General features: G+C 38.3%; 1 protein-coding gene across 1 annotated transcript in view; it reads right to left on the bottom strand.

Moving 5' to 3' along the window:
• LOC109090371 (protoheme IX farnesyltransferase, mitochondrial-like) overlaps positions 1-391 on the bottom strand; it is a 34757-nt gene extending 34366 nt beyond the window's left edge. Inside the window, exon 1 of the mRNA XM_042768015.1 lies at positions 236-391. Within this exon, the coding sequence (XP_042623949.1) occupies positions 236-293 (58 nt within the window). The 5' untranslated portion in view covers positions 294-391. The remainder of the gene's footprint in view (positions 1-235) is intronic.
• Between the last annotated feature and the right edge of the window lie 20544 nt (positions 392-20935).

Raw genomic sequence — 20935 nt, 5'->3', positions numbered from 1 at the left:
TTTGCTGAAAGCAAAATATGCACAACACAGCAGAAAAATACTTCTATATCTATGTCAGTGCTCGTAGTTACTGGGACCGCTTTGAAAAATAGGTTCATGTCATGTAAACTGTGTTGATATGTTAAGGTCATACTGCTGCAGTAGCGCTTCAGTGGCTATGCTAACCGGCTAGCATTCGCTTAAAATGCCACCCCGGAAAGAGCGAAAGCTCATATACGCTTCATGAACATAATACCATCGCGCAGAAGGCATTTCCAGACTCCCGTCAATCTACTACATGGTGTTTTGTACATGTTCTTCAAGCGAATGACCGGCTACCGCTGAATCCCCTTCACATGCTGCAGCGCGCCATCTTGACCTCGCTCACGGAAGCGAAGTGTTTCCTGTGACGTGGTTCCTGCTGGCTGCTGTAACACGTGAGCACGTACAGTGTGAGTCTCAAGTTATAGACATTTGACAATCCTAGGAAACTATCTGACCTGTTATTAATAATAAAGAATAAACCCAATGAAGTGAAATATATAAACGAACGCATTAAAAAAAAATGTTTTAGACGTGAACAAAAAAAGTGTGAGAATTATTATGTTATTTGCCAGCAGCTGTGGCCTTGTCTGATTTGATAGGTTCTTATACTATTATCTTTTTAATTCTTAACTTATTGTTTAGACTTAAGACTCTTTGTGTGTGCAGTGCACTATATATATATATATATATATATATATTATATATATATATATATATATATATATATATATATATATATATATATATATATATATATTTTGTGGCGGGGGGAAGTAGGACACTACACGAGGATGATGGTAAGTTCCCCGAAGGGTGGGTTTTATTAAAGGAATGACCAGGTGTCCACGATGACCAGGATGTGTTCGTGCCCCTGGGCGGACTTTGGCAGCGGCCCCACCAGATCCATCCCAATCCGCTCGAAGGGCACCTCTATGATGGGTAGCGGTATCAGCGGGCTGGGGGGAGGGGTCCGAGGCGACGTCCACTGGCACGTTGGACAGGCTTGGCAAAACTGGCGGACCTCAGCCTCGAGGCCCGGCCAGTGGAAACGGTCACGGAGGCGCTGTATCGTGTTTTGGGCTCCTAGGTGGCCTGCCATTGGATGGGCGATCTCGATCACCGCCTCCGTCTTGGTGTGCGGGACCACCAGCAGGGTCTTCTCCTCCCCCCGCCGCTGGGCGACACAGTAGAGCAGGCCATTTTCCACAATGAAATGTGGTGTTGGGTGGGGTGCCTGCTGAAGCTCCTTCCCCTCGGCAACCCTCACCTGGGCCCAGCAGTGTTTAAGGCGATCGTCCTCGTGCTGCTCCCTAGAGAATCCCCCGGCTCCGGTCACCTGCTGGAACAAATCATAGTAGAGGTTTAGATGAGGGCGGGGCGACTCACCACCCCTGGGACTGTCGGAGGCGAGCAGCACGGGACGTCGCGGGGCCTTCCTGGGGGGCGGTTCCCGGCCGGGCTGGGTGGCGGCGGCAAGTAGGCGGTCGAACCCTGGCCAGTCCCTTCCCAGGAGCACTGGTACGGGGAGGTCACGGACCAGCCCCACGTCGATCGGCCAGGCGCCTACCGACGCCGTGATGGTGACTCGCCGCGCAGGCACTTCCCTGGTGTCGCCGTGCACACAAGTTATGGGGAGCTTGGTCTTGGTGTCAGCCCGCGGAGGTAATATGGAGGTCCTGACTAGGCTGACTATGCTGCCGGAGTCCAGATGGGCGAGGTATGGCCGTCCGTTTATCCTCACGTCTGCCCGTGGTGCGTTCTCCGTGTGCACGGCGCAGCCCGCCAGCCAAGGTCGTCCTCGGGAGCGGGCTGCTTCTGTGGGCCGGGAACCGCCGGCCTGCCTACCGGACGCTGGGTGCCCTCCGGCGTGCGCCGCTCCTGGACCACCCTTCGGGGAAATGGCGGCGCTCTCTCCCCTATCTCCCGGTGTTGGGTGGCCTCCGCCAGCTCGATGGCCTCGACCAGCTCGTCTACGTTGGCCAGGTTCCGCATCCCAGCGGCCTGCCGTAGTGGGCAGGGAAGGGCACGTAGGAGGCGGTTGACCACAACGCGCTCCGCTACCTGGTGTGCAGTGGGACCCCCGGCCAGCAACCAGTGTTGAGCCAGACGGGAGAGGCTAGCGGCTTGGGCCCGGGCTGGCTGCCGCGGGTCGAAGGTCCACTCGTTAAACAACTGGGCCGCGCTGATCGATGACAACCCCATTCGTCCCAGGATCTCCTTTCGTAGGTCCTCCTAGGAGGTGCTTAGCTCCGGGGGAAGCGCAAAGTAGGCACGCTGAGCCTCTCCCGTGAGCAAGGGTGCAATGATGCGTGCCCAATCTTCCTTGGGCCACGCTTCCCTCACAGCTACGGTCTCGAACATCTGGAGGTACATCGTTACATCGTCATGGGCAGTCATCCTGGGCAGCAGCTGGGTTGCTTGGACACGGGGGTCAGGTAGCGGAGTTCGCGGGGCTGTGGCTAGGCGCAGCGCGGCCACCTCTCGCTCGGTTTCCCCCTGCCGAGAGGCCATGTACTCCATAATCTGTTGCTGGCGGATGCTCACCTTGGTGAGATGTTTCAGCAGCTCTTCCATCGTCGGGGGAGGAGCGCCACCTGGGGAACCAGAGAAGACGTGTGAGGCAAAGACCGTGAGGGGAAAAAAAATCACAACGAAGAAATCCAAACCAGTCCACTCGTAGCCGCGGTGAGGGGTGGGGTCGTCGGTGTCCACTTCACTTGTTTGCCCGCATTCTCCACCAGTGTGGCGGGGTGAAGTAGTTGCCAGGGCGATGCTGATGAGTGCTCGGGACACGTGTCACAATATATACATATATATATATATATATATATATATATATATATATATATATATATATATATATATATATATATATATATATATATACATATATATATATATATATATATATATATATATATATATATATATATATATATATGTCACGTCACTTACATGTGTGTGTGTGAGAGAGAGAGAGAGAGAGAGAGAGAGAGAGAGAGAGAGAGAGAGATTGAGATCTTGTTCATGTAGTAAATACAATACATATATTGACCTAATATTTAAACCAGTGTGTCCTAAAAAGTTATTAGCATTTATAACTAAATGACAGACGAATGTCCTGCTGAATTTTATGGCTGTTTAGAACAAAAACTTTAAATAAATAAGCTTTATTATTATTGTTGTGCAGTAATGATGGTATTGTTCAAAAGTCAAGCCTTGTGTATTTACTGAAATAACTTTAACATTACTTAAAATAAGTCTAAATTATTCACTGATAGCTCGTTATTAAATTTAAGAAAAAATAATAATTAAAAAGCTTTTCATGTCTTTCTATTATAAATATAAAACTACAGTATTCAAAAATACCAGAAAAATATTGCTTTGCTAAACTTATTTGACCTTATGATGAAGTACAGAAAAGCCTCAATTCAGCCGGGGTCGTTGTTGTTTTGCTCCACAATTTGCAGCAATTCATGTAATCTGATTCCCCAAGAATAACATCATTTGTGTGCTTGTGGACAATGCATTGAACAGAAAAATGAGGGTGAGAAAATAAGATCAGGAAATTGTTTGTTTATTATTATAATGTCCATAGTGACAAATCTAATGGACACTTCCACATTATCAGCAAGAAATATTTGTTTATAAGAAGAGACTGCAGAATTTATGTAAAAAATGATGTTATTTGCTTTATATGTTAAACGTGAGTTGACTGAATTGCCTTCATGGAGACAATATGGTAAACGTGGTAATGGTTCTCACTAAGTCCTCAAGTGTCATTTGTAACCAAGGATGCTAATCGAGAATGCTCACACCCTTTTTTCTTCTGCTTCTTCCTAAGTACTGCCCTCGGTCTTCAGAATAGATACAATGACTATTGTCATATAGAGGTGTGTGATAATTGAATTAGATGCTCCATATGGTAAAGACTATAGATATAGAGATGTCATAAAGCTAGACATGCCTCCACATCCGGCTCAGCACAAGGTCAGCTTTGACCAACCTGAGAGGCAGATGGCCTGAAGGGCTACAGAACAATGCAGCCTGATTGGATGGATCTGCTTAACACACGGCGCTTTTCAGAACACAGAGACAGAGGTCTCATCCACTGTGGTGGTCTTTCATCATGTCAGAACGTAACATCTTGAGATAGAATGTAAGCATTCTTTCAGGACAAGAAGAAAGAAAAGAAGACGGATGAACAAAGGGGCTGTGACTGAAATGTACGGAAGGGTTTTTGTCGGGGTCATGCATTGATGGAACAGATACAATATGATGCAAAAAAGTGCTCAAAATTTTATTTATAAAGTGATGTATGCATGTATCCTGTGTGTATGCAGGAGCAAATATATATGCCTACAACTAAATAGCTAATGCATAACATCAATTACAATAGGAATAGCAATTACCAAAATAATAATAAAAAAAAGACAGGAAGAAAAATAAAATACAAGAAAGAGAGATTAGCATGAGCTGTATATATATATATATATATATATATATATATATATATATATATATATATATATATATATATATATATATATATATATATATATATATATATTGTATTTATGTAACGTACATCTTTAGTAGATTTTCAGCTAAAATTTTTGTATTGTCCCTGTACAAAAATACTCTTAAATAAATAAATAAATAAATATATATATATATATATATATATATATATATATATATATATATATATATATATATATATATATATTCTCTCACACAAATTTTATATATAATTTTTTTTTTTTGGATTGACAAATTTTTACTTATTTTCCCTTATTTTCCCTTATTTTTCCTTATTTTCTTATTTTATTTGATTTGTAAAATGCACTACATAATTATTTTACATGATTAACTTTTTACATTATGGTGTTCCAAACTCTTCCAAATATTTATAAAATAATAAAAAAAAGTTTTTTTTTTTTTTTCCATACTCACAAAATTAATGTTATTTTAGTTTTATTTATTTTTAATGTATACGTGTGTGTGTGTGCGTGTGTGTTATTGTATTATTATATGCTATGAATGTGTTAAATTAACCTTTACTTTTTTATTATTTTGATTTTAGTTTTAATTTAGATTTATTTTTAGTTCAGTTACTTACGTTTTACTAAAGTGTATTTTATCTTGTATTAAGATTTTATTTTATTTCAGCTGTATTTAAATAAACAAAATAGACTTTTAATAGTTTTAGTTTTAGCTAACAATAACAGCCCTGCACAAACCATCATAAAATGGGCTATACATTATATACACAGAAAAGTAGTCACGTTGACACAAATACTGTATAGCATGTCAAGAAATGTCACACCAATAATGAGGCACAAGAAAAAAACTGTCACTGATGTCAAACTTGATATGTCTTTTAAAATGATTCCCTTTGTCCTTCATCGACTCAAAAATAGTCATATGAGTTTGAAAGATTTGTGAACAATTACTATAGATAGAAATTAGGTATGCCTTCCCTGGTTTAATTAAAATTTTCAATTATGTAGTTTTGAACTAAACTCACTCTTTTTTGTTAGTCGGTACAGGACTTGGTATTTGTTGGTGGAACGGAATGGTGGCATGCTAAAACAATTGCGAGTAACCATGGGCCCCAGGTTGTGTAAGCCGAGCCCTAAAGGGCCATTAGAGGACCTTAACCCATAACTCCTCTGCGCAAACTTGTCTGCACCCCTTTTTAACCAGTCAAAGTCATTTTTATGATTGTTTTCTTGTTGGGAACAGGAGGCCGGGCAAAGCAGATGCAATGAAAAACACCTCAACTGCTCCCATAAACTGCTCATCCCAATAAGCAGCGGGTGCCATGACCTGTCATCACTCTTTCTCACCCATTCATGATTTACACACTCTGTCCCTTTGGGTTTAAAAACTCACACTAATCCTTCAGGGATGGCCGTTTGAACCATCGTTTAAACAGCCCAAAGAGAGGGAGGATAAAACCGAAATCCAAGACAGACAGCTCCTCAAAACTGCGAGCAGAAACAGATGCAGATGCTGTGTTTATAATTTTCAAGGGCAGTGTCTTATTGTCAGAGTTTGTCTAACAAGCTTTCGCCTGGCGTCCTGGTTCTCATCAACCACAGGGTGTCAGATGCACCGGCCCCTCCTTTCTTCACTCAGGATGGCACCATCCAGAAATACCAGGATCAGGCTGTGGAATGAGATTATTTTAAGAGATACTCTTATAATCACATCTATAGATAAAAAGAGAGAGTGTTAAAGGAATAGTTAATCCGAAAATAAAGTTTGCCATTTACTCATCTTCATGTCAATTTAAATTTGAATGGATTTCCTTGTGTGTGTGTGTGTGTGTCTGTAAAACACAAAAATTTTTAAATAATTTTTGATCCATTTTATTAGTCAATGGAACCCAAAACCTTTAAGATCCAACTTTTTTTGTATATGCTCTTTGAAGAATATTTTGATTTTATTTGAGAATTATGAACATTCCAGACAAATTTTTAGGGAAAACACTTATTTTGGAGTAAATAATATCGTGGAGCCACAGGTATTCCCAGCCCCTACATCTCTGTCCTATGTGTTTATGTGCTTTCTTTGTGAGACTCAGGGGCTAAGCCAGTAATTGGTCATGGATCATCAATCTTACAAAGCTTCCCAGAAGCTTTTCACCCAAACTTGTGAGAAGACGAATGAAAGTGAGTCGCCTCCCAGTTACCAGCAAGTAGGCCCTGGGTGGAGCGATCAAGCAAGTCTGCGGTTTTTGAGAAACCACAATGTCGGGTCCTACTGAAGAGCCCATCTGGTTTATTTCACATAACCCGTTCTTTGTGTAAAATGTATATGAGACACTTCATGTCCCTCTGCGGATGCATGGCAGACAGACAGACAGGCAGGCATTGTTTGCGTAGGGCTGGGTGGAACGCAGACTGTCGTAATCATCAAAAGAGTTCCTCACAGCTTATATTACACAAATGTCTTTATGGTTTCTGTGCAGTGTATGAAATTGAAAATGTCTTCAGAATTTCCAGGTGAAGAAAAATAACTTCAATCCAGTCCACATTTATTGTTTCCACTTATAGTTTTTGCCTGATTTAATGGATTAATGGATTTGGGCCCTTGTTGTTGGTAAATGAAAAAGAAGGGATTTCATTTGTCGGAAGCCATATATACAAAGCTATCAAGCCATTAAGTCCAATGTGAGGTCAGCTGAACCCTAGTATTTGTTTTCAGACTGTATTGGGTTTGGCTGAACTCTGCATGTCCACGGTTTGGCCTCCTCAGAATGAGAGCAAGTGTGGTTTCTGGGGTCATGACAATGTCTCTGCATTTCTAGTTGATGGAGATACAGTATGGGTTTCCCATCAGTCTGCGTATGTTAGGGTGACTATACGAGCTATTTTTCCCGGAAGAGTCCTTGCCAGGATTTTTATATTGCCTAAAACATCCAAAGGAGTTTGAGCAATAACATGCAGGTGTTGTACATAATTGACCAATCGTAGCGTGTGAGAAGGTGAGATCTACAGAGAACGATCAAAGCAATGCAAATACACGTACATGTTAGGTGTGTTTGTTCATTCGTTCAACTTGAAGCATCGCTGCGCACCGATCATTGTATGACACCAAAGTACCAAGAGAGTGATTCAAATGCATAAGGAGCCATATGCTGTGCTCTCTATAGCTCTTATGAATGTCATACAATGATCGATCTGCACAGTGTGAACATACAAAACCTGGATATTTAAGGTAAAATAGAAATCCTGGCAAGAACACATCCTGGGAAAAAGGCTCGTATGGTCACCCTAGCGTATGTTATTTATCGTCTTGAGCTTTAGCCTGTTAGCCAAGTTAGCCTGTGTGTGTCCATAAGCGAACCCGGTGCCGCTGCTCGGGGACAGAGACTCAAATGTAAGCCCAGGGACTCAATCATGCTCAGTCCAGGTCTTGAAGATTGAAAGGGGAGAAAAACAAACTGTGTCCATTTCTCCTCGGCGTCCGAAAGTAATCATTGGTATCGTTGTACCTGTAAATCTCCTGTCCGGCAGTGGCTGAAGTCCTAGATGGGAACACATCCCTCCACGTTGTAAATCATGAAGCATCCTTGCTGAATCGGACTTCAGCTGTATATTTCTCAAAGTGAGGCGTGGGTGGGTGCAGAAATATTGCAGAACTGCAGTCTTCGAAGTCAATTCGCAAAATGAGCCACATCTATATTCCTGTGTGGAGATAAAATACATTGCTCCCTCTTACTCCTTTAATATCACTCTTGTTCTCCATCCCTTTTGAAGCAGAGCTGCCTTTCATTGCAGCTCTGCTTTAGAATGCTGTGAAATGTGATTTAAAATAATCTTGTTTATGTAACAGCAAAGTAACTTCCTCCCGTGCCTCGTCCTTGGAAATGACCTGTTGTTGAGCCTAGGACACATAGAATAACAGACAAGTGAATGAAATCAGAAAAAAAAAAAGTTATACAAATACATACAGAAGGCAAGAAAAAAAAAAACGCTGCAAGTCATGAATGGAGTTGCAGAGATGGTAAATACGCACATTGAAAAGCACTCAAACACAACTCCAAACCACACTGACATTTATTGCTGTTTTAAAAGCATAAGGCAATTTTCAAATTTCCTATCAATAAAAACAGACAAAAAAACTAATTCTTATCTCAATCTGTTTGACGGAGACATCTGTTTTAATCTCTGTAACTGTATATCTTTCACAGTCGAGCATCTGAGGTAATTTATATTGATTTGGAATGTGAAATTCAACTTTTTCGCTTAAGAAGTTCAGTATCAAAAACAAACAGATGTTTCAGGTCTGTGTGCCATATTGAAACCAGTACAAGTCATGTGGTGAATAATATCATCTTTCCAAAGTCATTAACATGACATCTTTGGTCTGAATATGCAATGCAAGTGCAGAGGTGCCCAAACTTTTGAAGGGCCAAAAATATACACCACATGTAAAATAAAAATTCACTTACATTTCAGTGCACAAACAGAACAAAAGTGTTAAAACACAAAAATAAATTAATATATGTAACATCTTGTAATATGGCATGCTGGCCAAAACAAAGATCATCACCAGCCAACTCTGCTACAGAGATATATTCAATATATTAAATTTCTGTCATCTTTTACTCCCCCTTATGTTGTTCCAAACTCATATGACTTTATTCTGTGTGACACAAAAGGACAGATGTGTGAATAACATCCTCTTTTCAATATAATGAAATGGTTCACCCGAAATGACAAAAAGCACTGTAAAATTATAAAAGTAGTTCAAATGACTTTATATTCCAAGTCTTCTGAAGTCATATAATAGCTTTGTATGATGAACAGACCTAAATGCACTATATACAAAATCTGTCCTTTTGTGTTCCAAAGAAGAAATAAAGTCAAACAGGTTTGGAAAGGCATGAAGGTTTAGTAAATAATGGCAGAATTGTCATTTCTGTGTAAACTATTTTAATAAAACAAGTGCCTTTTGCAGGTGTGTTAGTGTCACATTGGGACGGTTCATCTCACTGTCCCTGGTGTTTTTAGGATCCTTCAGGCAGTTTGGCTGCTAAACACAATGGACAGGAGGGCCCCAGCAGGACTGTTAATCAACGCACACACTAAACAAACCTACTAATGAGACACCAAGGTCACTGTCTGTCGTGTGTGACGACTGATTCCCAACAGCTGTGATACATTAAAGACATGGTGTCTTACACTGATGGTTTACAGGCATATTAAATAGACCTTTCTGGCTAACATCTCTTGTTATGGCCTACATGTTTAACTGTAACCTTTTATAATGACAGTAGCTTAAAATAACATTTTTTAAGCAGGCCGTACATGTTCAAACTAGAATAACTGACCCATCAATCTGATTTTAGAGTTGAGGACTTAAAAAAAAACACTTCTATTGATCACTTTTTCAGATTTTTTTTCTTTTTCTTAGGACTATGGGTAGTGTTGTTCTAGGACCAACAAAGGTAGTTCATCTAGGAACATATTCTACGAGGTTAATTACATCAGGCATGATGTGACAAGATTCAAGCTAGTAATTTGCAAGTAATTTGGCCGTTAACAGTGGAAGTAAAAATTCTGCATGATGTCAAAAAAAAATAAAAAAATAAAATAACATTTACAATCAATAAGAAGATATTTTATGTAGAATAGAGGGAGATTTTGGACAAAAGAGATTTTAGTTGGGGTGGGGCTACACATAATGAAGATGCAGAAATGGAAACCAAGCAGCCTACAGTAGTTACTGCAGTCGAGGCCAGTTTGGACAAAAAAAAAATAATAATAAAAAATTACATGGAAAGGATTTTAATGCTGGTTTATCTCATCTAGAATGGTTAGGCCACTACATAAAGCTTATACCAATATCAAACCTCAAGCCAAACATCTCTTTCTACTGTAATATATATTTTCCAAAAATCCAACCTGAACCAAGATTAGAACAATTCCCATTTATCAAGAAACCCACCAGCGTAGGTGGTCTATGCTATTTACTCGATTTTGTTAGACCTATGTTCATTTTTCCGGTCTCCTTCTACAACCCCCATCCTGTCTCAAACGTGGCAAAATGACAGAGTGCAATAAAGGAGCATGGTGGCACAGAATGAACCAATCCCATCAGTGCATGACTTTAATTACCAGGCCACTGGTTTGGCATAATGGGGAAAAGGTGGATATGCAAAAGACTTTAATAATTCATCCAACTTTTTCTCATTCAAACTTCTGTACATTCTTCTCTCCTTGGTTTTGTTCTTCAGCTCGTTTCTTTGAAGCATGCCCAATCATTTTGTTTTAACAAAAAATATTTGCATAAGTGAAATTATCTGTGCACAGCATGTCACACAGAAAGAATTAGCTGAGTACAGAAGCACAGGTGGCTGAAATCAGACTTTATGGCTTACTGTTGCTTTCTCCCTTTCCGTTTCTCCCATGTGCTAACTATCTCTCTCCTCAACTATAATGGATATCAGAGGGGCAGCATGGTTACTCCCTAGTGTTCATGACTAGAGGACCAAAGCTGGTGTTGCTACAGTCTCTTTGAAGAATGAAAAATGCTGTGGACCAGATTTCATCTATCTAGAAAAGACTCTGGAGTCAATGCCTATAAAGACTTGGCAACAGCTACCCATTATATTAAGCTCTAATGTGATGAACGCGTGTTGCCCATATGTTTCTATGACAAGGTGGACAAGATGTTTGGAGATTTGTATGCCCAAATATGACTTTTAAAAAAAAAAAAAAATTAATATAAAAATTTATATTCAGAAATATTCAGAATCCCCAATTTGTATGCAATTTCATATATTTCTTAGTGATTTTATCTCTTCTTAGTGATTTTATCTTTGTTGTTAAATTGTCATGTTTCTAAAACGCGGCTCATTTTCACATTTGAATGAGACTTTGAAAGTCGACTTTCAGAATTCTGGACTCTATTTTGTCATATATATATATATATATATATATATATATATATATATATATATATATCAAAGAAAATACATCAAAGTAAAGATGTAAAATACATGTGTAAATATTTTAAGTTATACTTTTCACTCAAGTTTTAATAAAATGTAATTAAACATATATATATATATATATATATATATATATATATATATATACACACACACACACACACACACACACACACACACACACCTGCTGTATACATGCCTCTGTATTTGTTTGATAGGGATGATTTTCTAATGTTTAAAGCACTATTCATGCTGATATAAATTTCCAAACAATGTGTCATGCAAACATATGGGCAACAGTTGATGATTCAAGTAAATTGTCAAAAATCTATTCATAATCACACTCTGTGATAAGCTACAAGTAAGCTGTGAGAGAACATAGTCATCTTACTGTCACTTTGAGACGTTAGAAAAACAATAAGAAGTGCCAGAAGTCAATCATCAATCATCTGCTGGTTGTCCTTTCTCTTAAACGCTTCACTCATTGCGCTTTGGCTCTAGCTGACCTTATTTATAGATAATAAAAAAACCTTCATTAGACTGAATTCCAGCACTTGTTATAATAAACACAAGCTGTCAGAAAACTAGCCTTTCACAGGCGTCAAACTACCCATATGTGGTTACACGTTTACATGGCTCGGTCTACTTGTAAGATAGAGAGAGCGAGAGGTCAAAGGTCAGCATTTGAAAATCAGCCTGGGAGAACATGACTGTCTGTTTGTTCGGAATTAGACACTACTTTCTCAAGTGAAGTGAAAAGCTTCCTTATGCCAAGTGTTTATCTACAGCTTTAGAATATTAAACAAGCCTGGAAAAAAAAAATGGGTGAACATCGAAGGTGTAAGAGCTCAGCTATTTCACTGAATAGGTGCCCTCACTTATAAAGCCCCTGGCTGTAACCTACCTTATTTTGGTTGGAATAATCATTATCTCCTACTAAGGAGGACATTTTTAAGGCTCTTAAATGCTCAAACTAAGTATTTCAGAGATATAAATAAACAGTATGATGTGAAGAGTCAAAATATTGTTGCATATCCTCAAAAGCCGTTTGCCATTGAGGCGGCTTTGCTATGCTGGCCCAGATGCTTCTGGCAGACGTTGATCAGTAGTAAAATCGTTCATCCACAAGCATTCCAAGACTGCGATTGAATAACAATGATGATACCAAAAGATAGACATTGAGTGAGAGTTATAATTGTTGGAGAAAGCACTTCTGCACAAGTCTTTGAAGTGATATAGCACATTCTGGCATCGGCAGTAATCTTGAGGATTGAGGTCAACATTAGCATTTTTTATTCTTTTTCTGTCTTAATCTGCATGCCATCTACAACCATACTTCTCATTTTCCATCTTGGACCTTCCCAGAGGAACATTTTATTACTCAAAGGCTGCTCTTTCATTGCTCAGGAGATGTAATGGAGTTCCCAGTTATGTTTCATTTAAGTATCGATCTCAGATGCTTCTCTTAAAATTCCTAAGGAGAGATAGAAATAGAAATAAACTAGATAAAAAAGTTCGTCAAGACAAACTTTAAGTTGGCTTGAGAAAGCCTGAACAGAAAGTTTGAAAAGTTTAGAAAGTTTGAAAAGTTTGAAAAGTTTAGAAAGTTTGAAAACTACTAGCATGTCGCTAGCATGTTTCTAGCATGATTAGCGAGTGACTAGCATGTCGCTAGCATGTTTCTAGCATGATTAGCAAGTGACTAGCATGTCGCTAGCATGTTTTTAGCATGATTAGCAAGTGACTAGCATGTGTTTAGCATGATTAGCGATTGACTAGCATGTCGCTAGCATGTTTCTAGCATGATTAGCAAGTGACTAGCATGTCGCTAGCATGTTTCTAGCATGATAATCAAGTGACTAGCATGTCGCTAGCATGTTTTTAGCATGATTAGCGAGTGACTAGCATGTCGCTAGCGTGTTTTCTAGCATGATTAGCGAGTGACTAGCATGTCACTAGCATGTTTCTAGCATGATTAGCAAGAGACTAGCATGTCACTAGCATGATTAGCAAGTTATTAGCATGTCGCTAGCATGTTTTTAGCATGATTAGCGAGTGACTAGCATGTCACTAGCATGTTTCTTGCATGATTAGCAAGTGACTAGCATGTCACTAGGATGATTAGCAAGTTATTAGCATGTCGCTAGCATGTTTCTAGCATGATTAGCGAGTGACTAGCATGTCGCTAGCATGATTTTAGCATGATTAGCGAGTGACTAGCATGTCGCTAGCATGTTTTAGCACGATTAGCGAGTGACTAGCATGTCACTAGCATGTTTTAGCACGATTAGCGATTGACTAGCATGTCGCTAGCATGTTTTTGCATGATTAGCGAGTGACTAGCATGTCGCTAGCATGTTGTTAGCATGATTAGCAAGTGACTAGCATGTTTCTAGCATGATTAGCAAGTGACTAGCATGTCACTAGCATGATTAGCAAGTTGCTAGGATGTCGCTAGCATGTTTCTAGCATGATTAGCGAGTGACTAGCATGTTACTAGCATGTTTTTTAGCATTATTAGCGAGTGACTAGCATGTCGCTAGCATGTTTCTAGCATGATTAGCAAGTGACTAGCATGTCGCTAGCATGTTTTTAGCATGATTAGTAAGTGACTAGCATGTTTTTAGCATGATTAGCGAGTGACTAGCATGTCGCTAGCATGTTTTTAGCATGATTAGCGAGTGACTAGCATGTCACTAGCAAGTTTTTAGCATGATTAGCGATTGACTAGGATGTCGCTAGCATGTTTCTAGCATGATTAGCAAGTGACTAGCATGTCGCTAGCATGTTTCTAGCGTGATTAGCAAGTAACTAGCATGTCACTAGCATGATTAGCAAGTTACTAGCATGTCGCTAGCATGTTTCTAGCATGATTAGCAAGTGACTAGCATGTTTTTAGCATGATTAGCGAGTGACTAGCATGTCGCTAGCATTTTTCTAGCATGATTAGCAAGTGACTAGCATGTTTTTAGCATGATTAGCGAGTGACTAGCATGTCGCTAGCATGTTTCTAGCATGATTAGCAAGTGACTAACATGTCACTAGCATGATTAGGCAAGTTACTAGCATGTCGCTAGCATGTTTCTAGGATAGATAGATAGATAGATAGATAGATAGATAGATAGATAGATAGATAGATAGATAGATAGATAGATAGATAGATAGATAGATAGAAACAGTCAGATAGATAGATAGATAGATAGATAGATAGATAGATAGATAGATAGATAGATAGATAGATAGATAGATAGATTGATAGATATAAATAGTCAGATGATAGATAGATAGATAGATAGATAGATAGATAGATAGATGGATAGATAGATAGATAGATAGATAGATAGAAATAGTTAGATGATAGATAGATAAATAGAAAGATAGGATAGATTAGAAATATTAGATAGATGAGTTTGAATGATTTCAAATGGATTAGAAATAGTACATAGAGGCGAAGCTTGATCGAGTATAATGGGCTTCAGTTTGTTTAGATTTGAATTTTTGACAGTTGGAGCTTGGCTCATCTGAACATTCCGTCAATGAAAGTCTATGGGATTTTTATGATTTTTTAATCTTCATTTTTATGAAAACCATTAGTCTGATCAGTTAGAAAATGATATAGCACACCCGGCGAGATCAGTCTGAAGAGCTGGGCTGAGTTTGGAGTCTGTAGAGTTAAAGCTCTAGGAGGAGATAGAGTTGATAATTTTAGTCTCAGAAGAATAATAATAACTAGAATGTAAAGTTAGTGAACTAACTTTGATGTTGGCTTGGCCTTGGGCCAAAAGAGCCACTGTACTTGTGTGTCCAACCTTCTTGAGCTGCCTTGGTGGAAAAAAAAATCTTCCAACTGTATTTTTCTATGGACCCTTGCTGTTTTCTGTTCCAATAAAAAGCGTAGGCTATGACAACAGCTTCAACAGGTTCGGCTAGATGCATGCGAAATAAGTCATGCCTTTTTCCCCTGTTTGCTATTTCCCAGTCCTCTAACTGAAGTGTTGTAGGCAACAACACAGAAGGTAAAAGAAACAATGTGGTTTAAGTCAAGATGAAAATAGATATGAAAATAGATAACTTATATAGTTTCCCTTCTTCACTTTATGTGTGATAACTTGAGAAATATGTTGTCAATACTATTAAAATAAGAAAAAAAACGTAATGGTACTTAGGGGATTACAGTTTTTGCATAAATACTATATTGGGCTGTATTAAAGTTTATGAAAATAGAATGCATGTATATGCATTTTATATTTATGCACATAAATGAAACATTTTAAAATCTTTGAACAGATATTGAAGTATTTGCTATCTTGTGGCGCCATCGTGTGGATATCATTAGCATTGTGGCCTTCATTTCTGAACAAGATTATTAAAGGGGCCAATATTTTTTGAATGATTACAAATGTTTAATGATTAGGTTACTGATAATATACCCACATTAAAATCGAATTTACTGATTCTGTATCTTATTTCATGCTTTAAGAGTTTATTTTTCATCTTAAATTTTCAAGCAGTGATGAATGATAACTATGTGAGATGATAAATTATTTTTTTTGCAATTATAATACATAAACTATATAATGATGACAAAATTACAACAGTTATTTTTTTCATAATATTTATTATTGACAATACAAAATATAGACATATAAAAAAAGCTGCCAAGACGAATGATTTGTCTTGCACCGAAAAGCCAGAATCAGCGTCCTCTGTAACTCGAGAGATCGATGCAATGTCTTTTTTAAAAAAAATAACTCACCAGCACTCATTTTAATCTCTATAATATATTCTTCTAATTGTTTTGTACTGATTCGCTGGAGTGTTTTAATGTAAAAGGGTGTAGTTTCAGTATGTAGACCTTTTTCCCCATGCCAGTGTTGAAGTCTCGAGCCGTCAGAGACTCTGCTGCAAATCATTCAATTTCACAATTTACCAGCTCACAAAAATCTGAATTTTGCCGTTGGTGTGTTCTAATGGGTGGATTGTGTGCAATCGCTGTAATATTTTATTTTTAAAAGGTCTTAAACAGGAATAAACTCGTTTGTTCTGAGATCGTTGTGAAGCCGCGCGGTCTCGCGTTGTCAAAATAGATGACGCAAATCCTTAATTTTCCACACTTCAAGAGCTGAAAAACACCCACTTTTAGCTCTTGGTTTGTTCTAATGGGTGGATTGTGTGCAATCGCTGTAATATTTTATTTTTATAAGGTCTTAAACAAGAATAAATTCGTTTGTTGTGAGCTCGTAGTGCGACTGCACGAGAAGCCGCGCCGTCTCGCGTTGTCAAAATAGATGACGCAAATCCTTCATTTTCCACACTTCAAGAGCTGAAAAACACCCACTTTTAGCTCTTGGTTTGTTCTAATGGGTGGATTGTGTGCAATCGCTGTAATATTTTATTTTTAAAAGGTCTTGAACAAGAATAAATTCGTTTCTTGCGAGCTCGTTGTGTCATTGCACGAGAAGCCGCGCCGTCTCGCGCTGTCAAAAGAGCTGACGCAAATCGTTCATTTTCAAACTTCAACAGCTGAAAAACCCACACTTTTAGCTCTTGGTTTGTTCTAATGGGTGGATTGTGTGCAATCGCTGTAATATTTTATTTTTATAAGGTCTTAAACAAGAATAAATTCGTTTCTTGTGAGCTCGTAGTGCGAGTGCAGGAGAAGCCGCGCCGTCTCGCGCTGTCAAAAGAGCTGACACAAATCGTTCATTTTCAAACTTCAACAGCTGAAAAACACCCAATTTTAGCTCTTGGTTTGTTCTAATGGGTGGATTGTGTGCAATCGCTGTAATATTTTATTTTTATAAGGTCTTAAACAAGAATAAATAAGTTTGTTGTGAGCTCGTAGTGCGACTGCACGAGAAGCCGCGGCGTCCCGCGCTGTCAAAAGAGCTGATGCAAATCGTTCATTTTCAAACGTCAACAGCTCAAAAACACCCACTTTAAGCTCTTGGTTTGTTCTAATGGGTGGATTGTGTGCAATCGCTGTAATATTTTATTTTTAAAAGGTCTTAAACAAGAATAAATTTGTTTGTTGTGAGCCCGCTGTGAGACCACTCGCTGATCGGGAGCGGTGAATTCTCTCTCGTGTTTCTCTCTGTTCTGTGGCTAGATATAAATTTTTTATAAGCCCTGACCCCTATAATAATCAAATATGTTGGTTTAGCTTGTCAGAGTGAAATAAATTAATGTATTTATATGTATTTTTAACCGATTTAAAAGTGAAACTAAGGCAGACTCCTCCCTCAGTCCCGGGAATTGCTCCTGTAGAGGCGCAATTTTTCTCAGACAATGGAAGTCTATGGGAAATTTTTACTTTTAATAATTAATTTAAAAAAAAAAACTGTAAGTCTGATCACTCTGAAAAGATATAGCACACTTCTACCCCCCGTGCCGCGGGTGTCTGCCAAGTTTGGGGCTTGTGGCTTTAAAGCCCTAGGAGGAGAAGCGTTTGGAAAATTAAGTCTCAGAAAAAGAATAAAAAGAACTAGAATGTAAAGTTAGTGAACTAGCTTTGATGTTGGCTTGGCCTTGGGGCAAAAGAGCCACATTACTTGTGTGTCCAACCGTTCTTGAGCTGCCTTGCCGCAAAAAATAAATAAATAAATAAAAAAATATATATATATATATATATATATAAATAATAGAGTAGTGTATTTTTTTTGTGTGTTGCTTTTTTGTTTTCTGTTATAATGACTAGGCTATGACAACAGCTTATGAGTCCTTATGTGAGTACTATTATATTGACAATATGAAAATAAATAACAAATATAGTTTCCTTTCTTCACTTTATGTGTGATAACTTGAGAAATATGTTGTCAATATTATTAAAATAAGAAAAAAGTAATGGTACTTAGGAGATAACAGTTTTGCATAAATACTATATTGGGCTTTATTAAAGTTTATGAAAATAGAATGCATGTATATGCATTTTATATTTATGCACATAAATGGAACATTTTAAAATCTGTGAACATATATTGAAGTATTTCCTATCCTGTGGCGCCATCGTGTGGATAACATTAGCATTGTGGCCTTCATTTCTGAACAACATCATTATGAAAGGGGCCAATATTTTTTGAATGATTACAAATGTTTAATGATCAGTTCACTGATAATATACCCACATTAAAATCGAATTTACTGATTCTTTATCTTATTTCATGCTTTAAGAGTTTATTTTTCAACTTACATTTTCAAACAGTGATGAATGATAACTATGTGAGTTGATAAATTATTTTTTTGCAATTATAATACATAAACTATATAATGATGACAAAATTACAACAGTTATTTTTTTCATAATATTTACTATTGACAATACAAAATATAGACATACAAAAAAAAAGCAGCCAAGACGAATGATTTTCTGTTTTTTATAGATTAAAATTGAAAACAGAAAGCAGCTGGTAAATGCAGTCACTTTAATATTCAAATCCAGTATCATGATCCATTTCCGATTTATTTTTCTACAGTTTATATTCATGTGGCTGTTTTCGTTTATATTCGCCAAGCTTTTATGTATTTTGAAATACTCTTTTATGTGATTTGTCCGTTTTTTGCACCGAAAAGATAGAATCAGCGTCCTCTGTAACTCGAGAGATCGATGCAATGTCTTTTTCTGCCCTAAGACAAAAAAAAAAATATCTCACCAGCACTCATTTTAATCTCTATAATATATTCTTTTAATTGTTTTTTACTGATTCGCTGGAGTGTTTTAATGTAAAAGGCTATAGTTTCAGTATGTAGACCTTTTCCCCCATGCCAGTGTTGAAGTCTCGAGCCGTCAGAGAGTCTGCTGCAAATCATTCAATTTTTACAATTTATAGGCTCACAAAAATCTGAATTTAGCCGTTGGTGTGTTCTAATGGGTGGATTGTGTGCAATCGCTGTAATATTTTATTTTTAAAAGGTCTTAAAAAGGAATAAACTCGTTTGTTGTGAGGTCTTTGTGAAGCCCCGCGGTCTCGCGTTGTCAAAATAGCTGACGCAAATCCTTCATTTTCCACACTTCAAGAGCTGAAAAACACCCACTTTTAGCTCTTGGTTTGTTCTAATGGGTGGATTGTGTGCAATCGCTGTAATATTTTATTTTTATAAGGTCTTAAACAAGAATAAATTCGTTTGTTGTGAGCTCGTATGCGACTGCACGAGAAGCCGCGCCGTCTCGCGCTGTCAAAAGAGCTGATGCAAATCGTTCATTTTCAAACGTCAACAGCTGAAAAACACAAACTTTTAGCTCTTGGTTTCTTCTAATGGGTGTATTGTGAGCAATCGCTGTAATATTTTATTTTTATAAGGTCTTAAACAAGAATAAATTCGTTTCTTGTGAGCTCGTAATGCGAGTGCAGGAGAAGCCGCGCGGTCTCGCGCTGTCAAAAGAGCTGACGCAAATCGTTCAATTTCAAACTTCAACAGCTCAAAAAACACCCCACTTTTAGCTTCTTGGGTTGTTCTAATGGGTGGATTGTGTGCAATCGCTGTAATATTTTATTTTTATAAGGTCTTAAACAAGAATAAATTCGTTTCTTGTGAGCTCGTAGAGCGAGTGCAGGAGAAGCCGCGCCGTCTCGCGCTGTCAAAAGAGCTGACGCAAATCGTTCATTTTCAAAGTTCAACAGCTCAAAAACTCCCTCTTTTAGCTCTTGGTTTGTTCTAATGGGCGGATTGTGTGCAATCTCTGTAATATTTTATTTTTAAAAGGTCTTAAACAAGAATAAATTCGTTTGTTGTGAGCCCGTTGTAAGACCACTCGCTGAACGGAGCGGTGAATTCTCTCTCGTCTTTCTCTCTGTTCTGTGGCCAGATATAAATTTTTAATAAGCCGCGCCGTCTCGCGCTGTCAAAAGAGCTGATGCAAATCGTTCATTTTCAAACTTCAACAGCTGAAAAACACAAACTTTTAGCTCTTGGTTTCTTCTAATGGGTGTATTGTGAGCAATCGCTGTAATATTTTATTTTTATAAGGTCTTAAACAAGAATAAATTCGTTTCTTGTGAGCTCGTAGTGCGAGTGCAGGAGAAGCCGCGCTGTCAAAAGAGCTGACGCAAATCGTTCATTTTCAAAATTCAACAGCTGAAAAAACACCCACTTTAAGCTCTTGGTTTGTTCTAATGGGTGGATTGTGTGCAATCGCTGTAATATTTTATTTTTATAAGGTCTTAAACAAGAATAAATTCGTTTCTTGTGAGCTCGTAGTGCGAGTGCAGTAGAAGCCGCGCCGTCTCGCGCTGTCAAAAGAGCTGACGCAAATCGTTCATTTTCAAAGTTCAACAGCTCAAAAACTCCCTCTTTTAGCTCTTGGTTTGTTCTAATGGGCGGATTGTGTGCAATCGCTGTAATATTTTATTTTTATAAGGTCTTAAACAAGAATAAATTCGTTTGTTGTGAGCCCGTTGTAAGACCACTCGCTGAAAGGAGTGGTGAATTCTCTCTCGTCTTTCT

This window comes from Cyprinus carpio, chromosome A12, assembly GCF_018340385.1.
Source record: "Cyprinus carpio isolate SPL01 chromosome A12, ASM1834038v1, whole genome shotgun sequence".
Classification (NCBI taxonomy): Eukaryota; Metazoa; Chordata; class Actinopteri; order Cypriniformes; family Cyprinidae; genus Cyprinus; species Cyprinus carpio.
The sequence above is the reverse complement of the archived record's forward strand: the minus strand, read 5'-3'. Positions and strand labels throughout refer to the sequence as shown.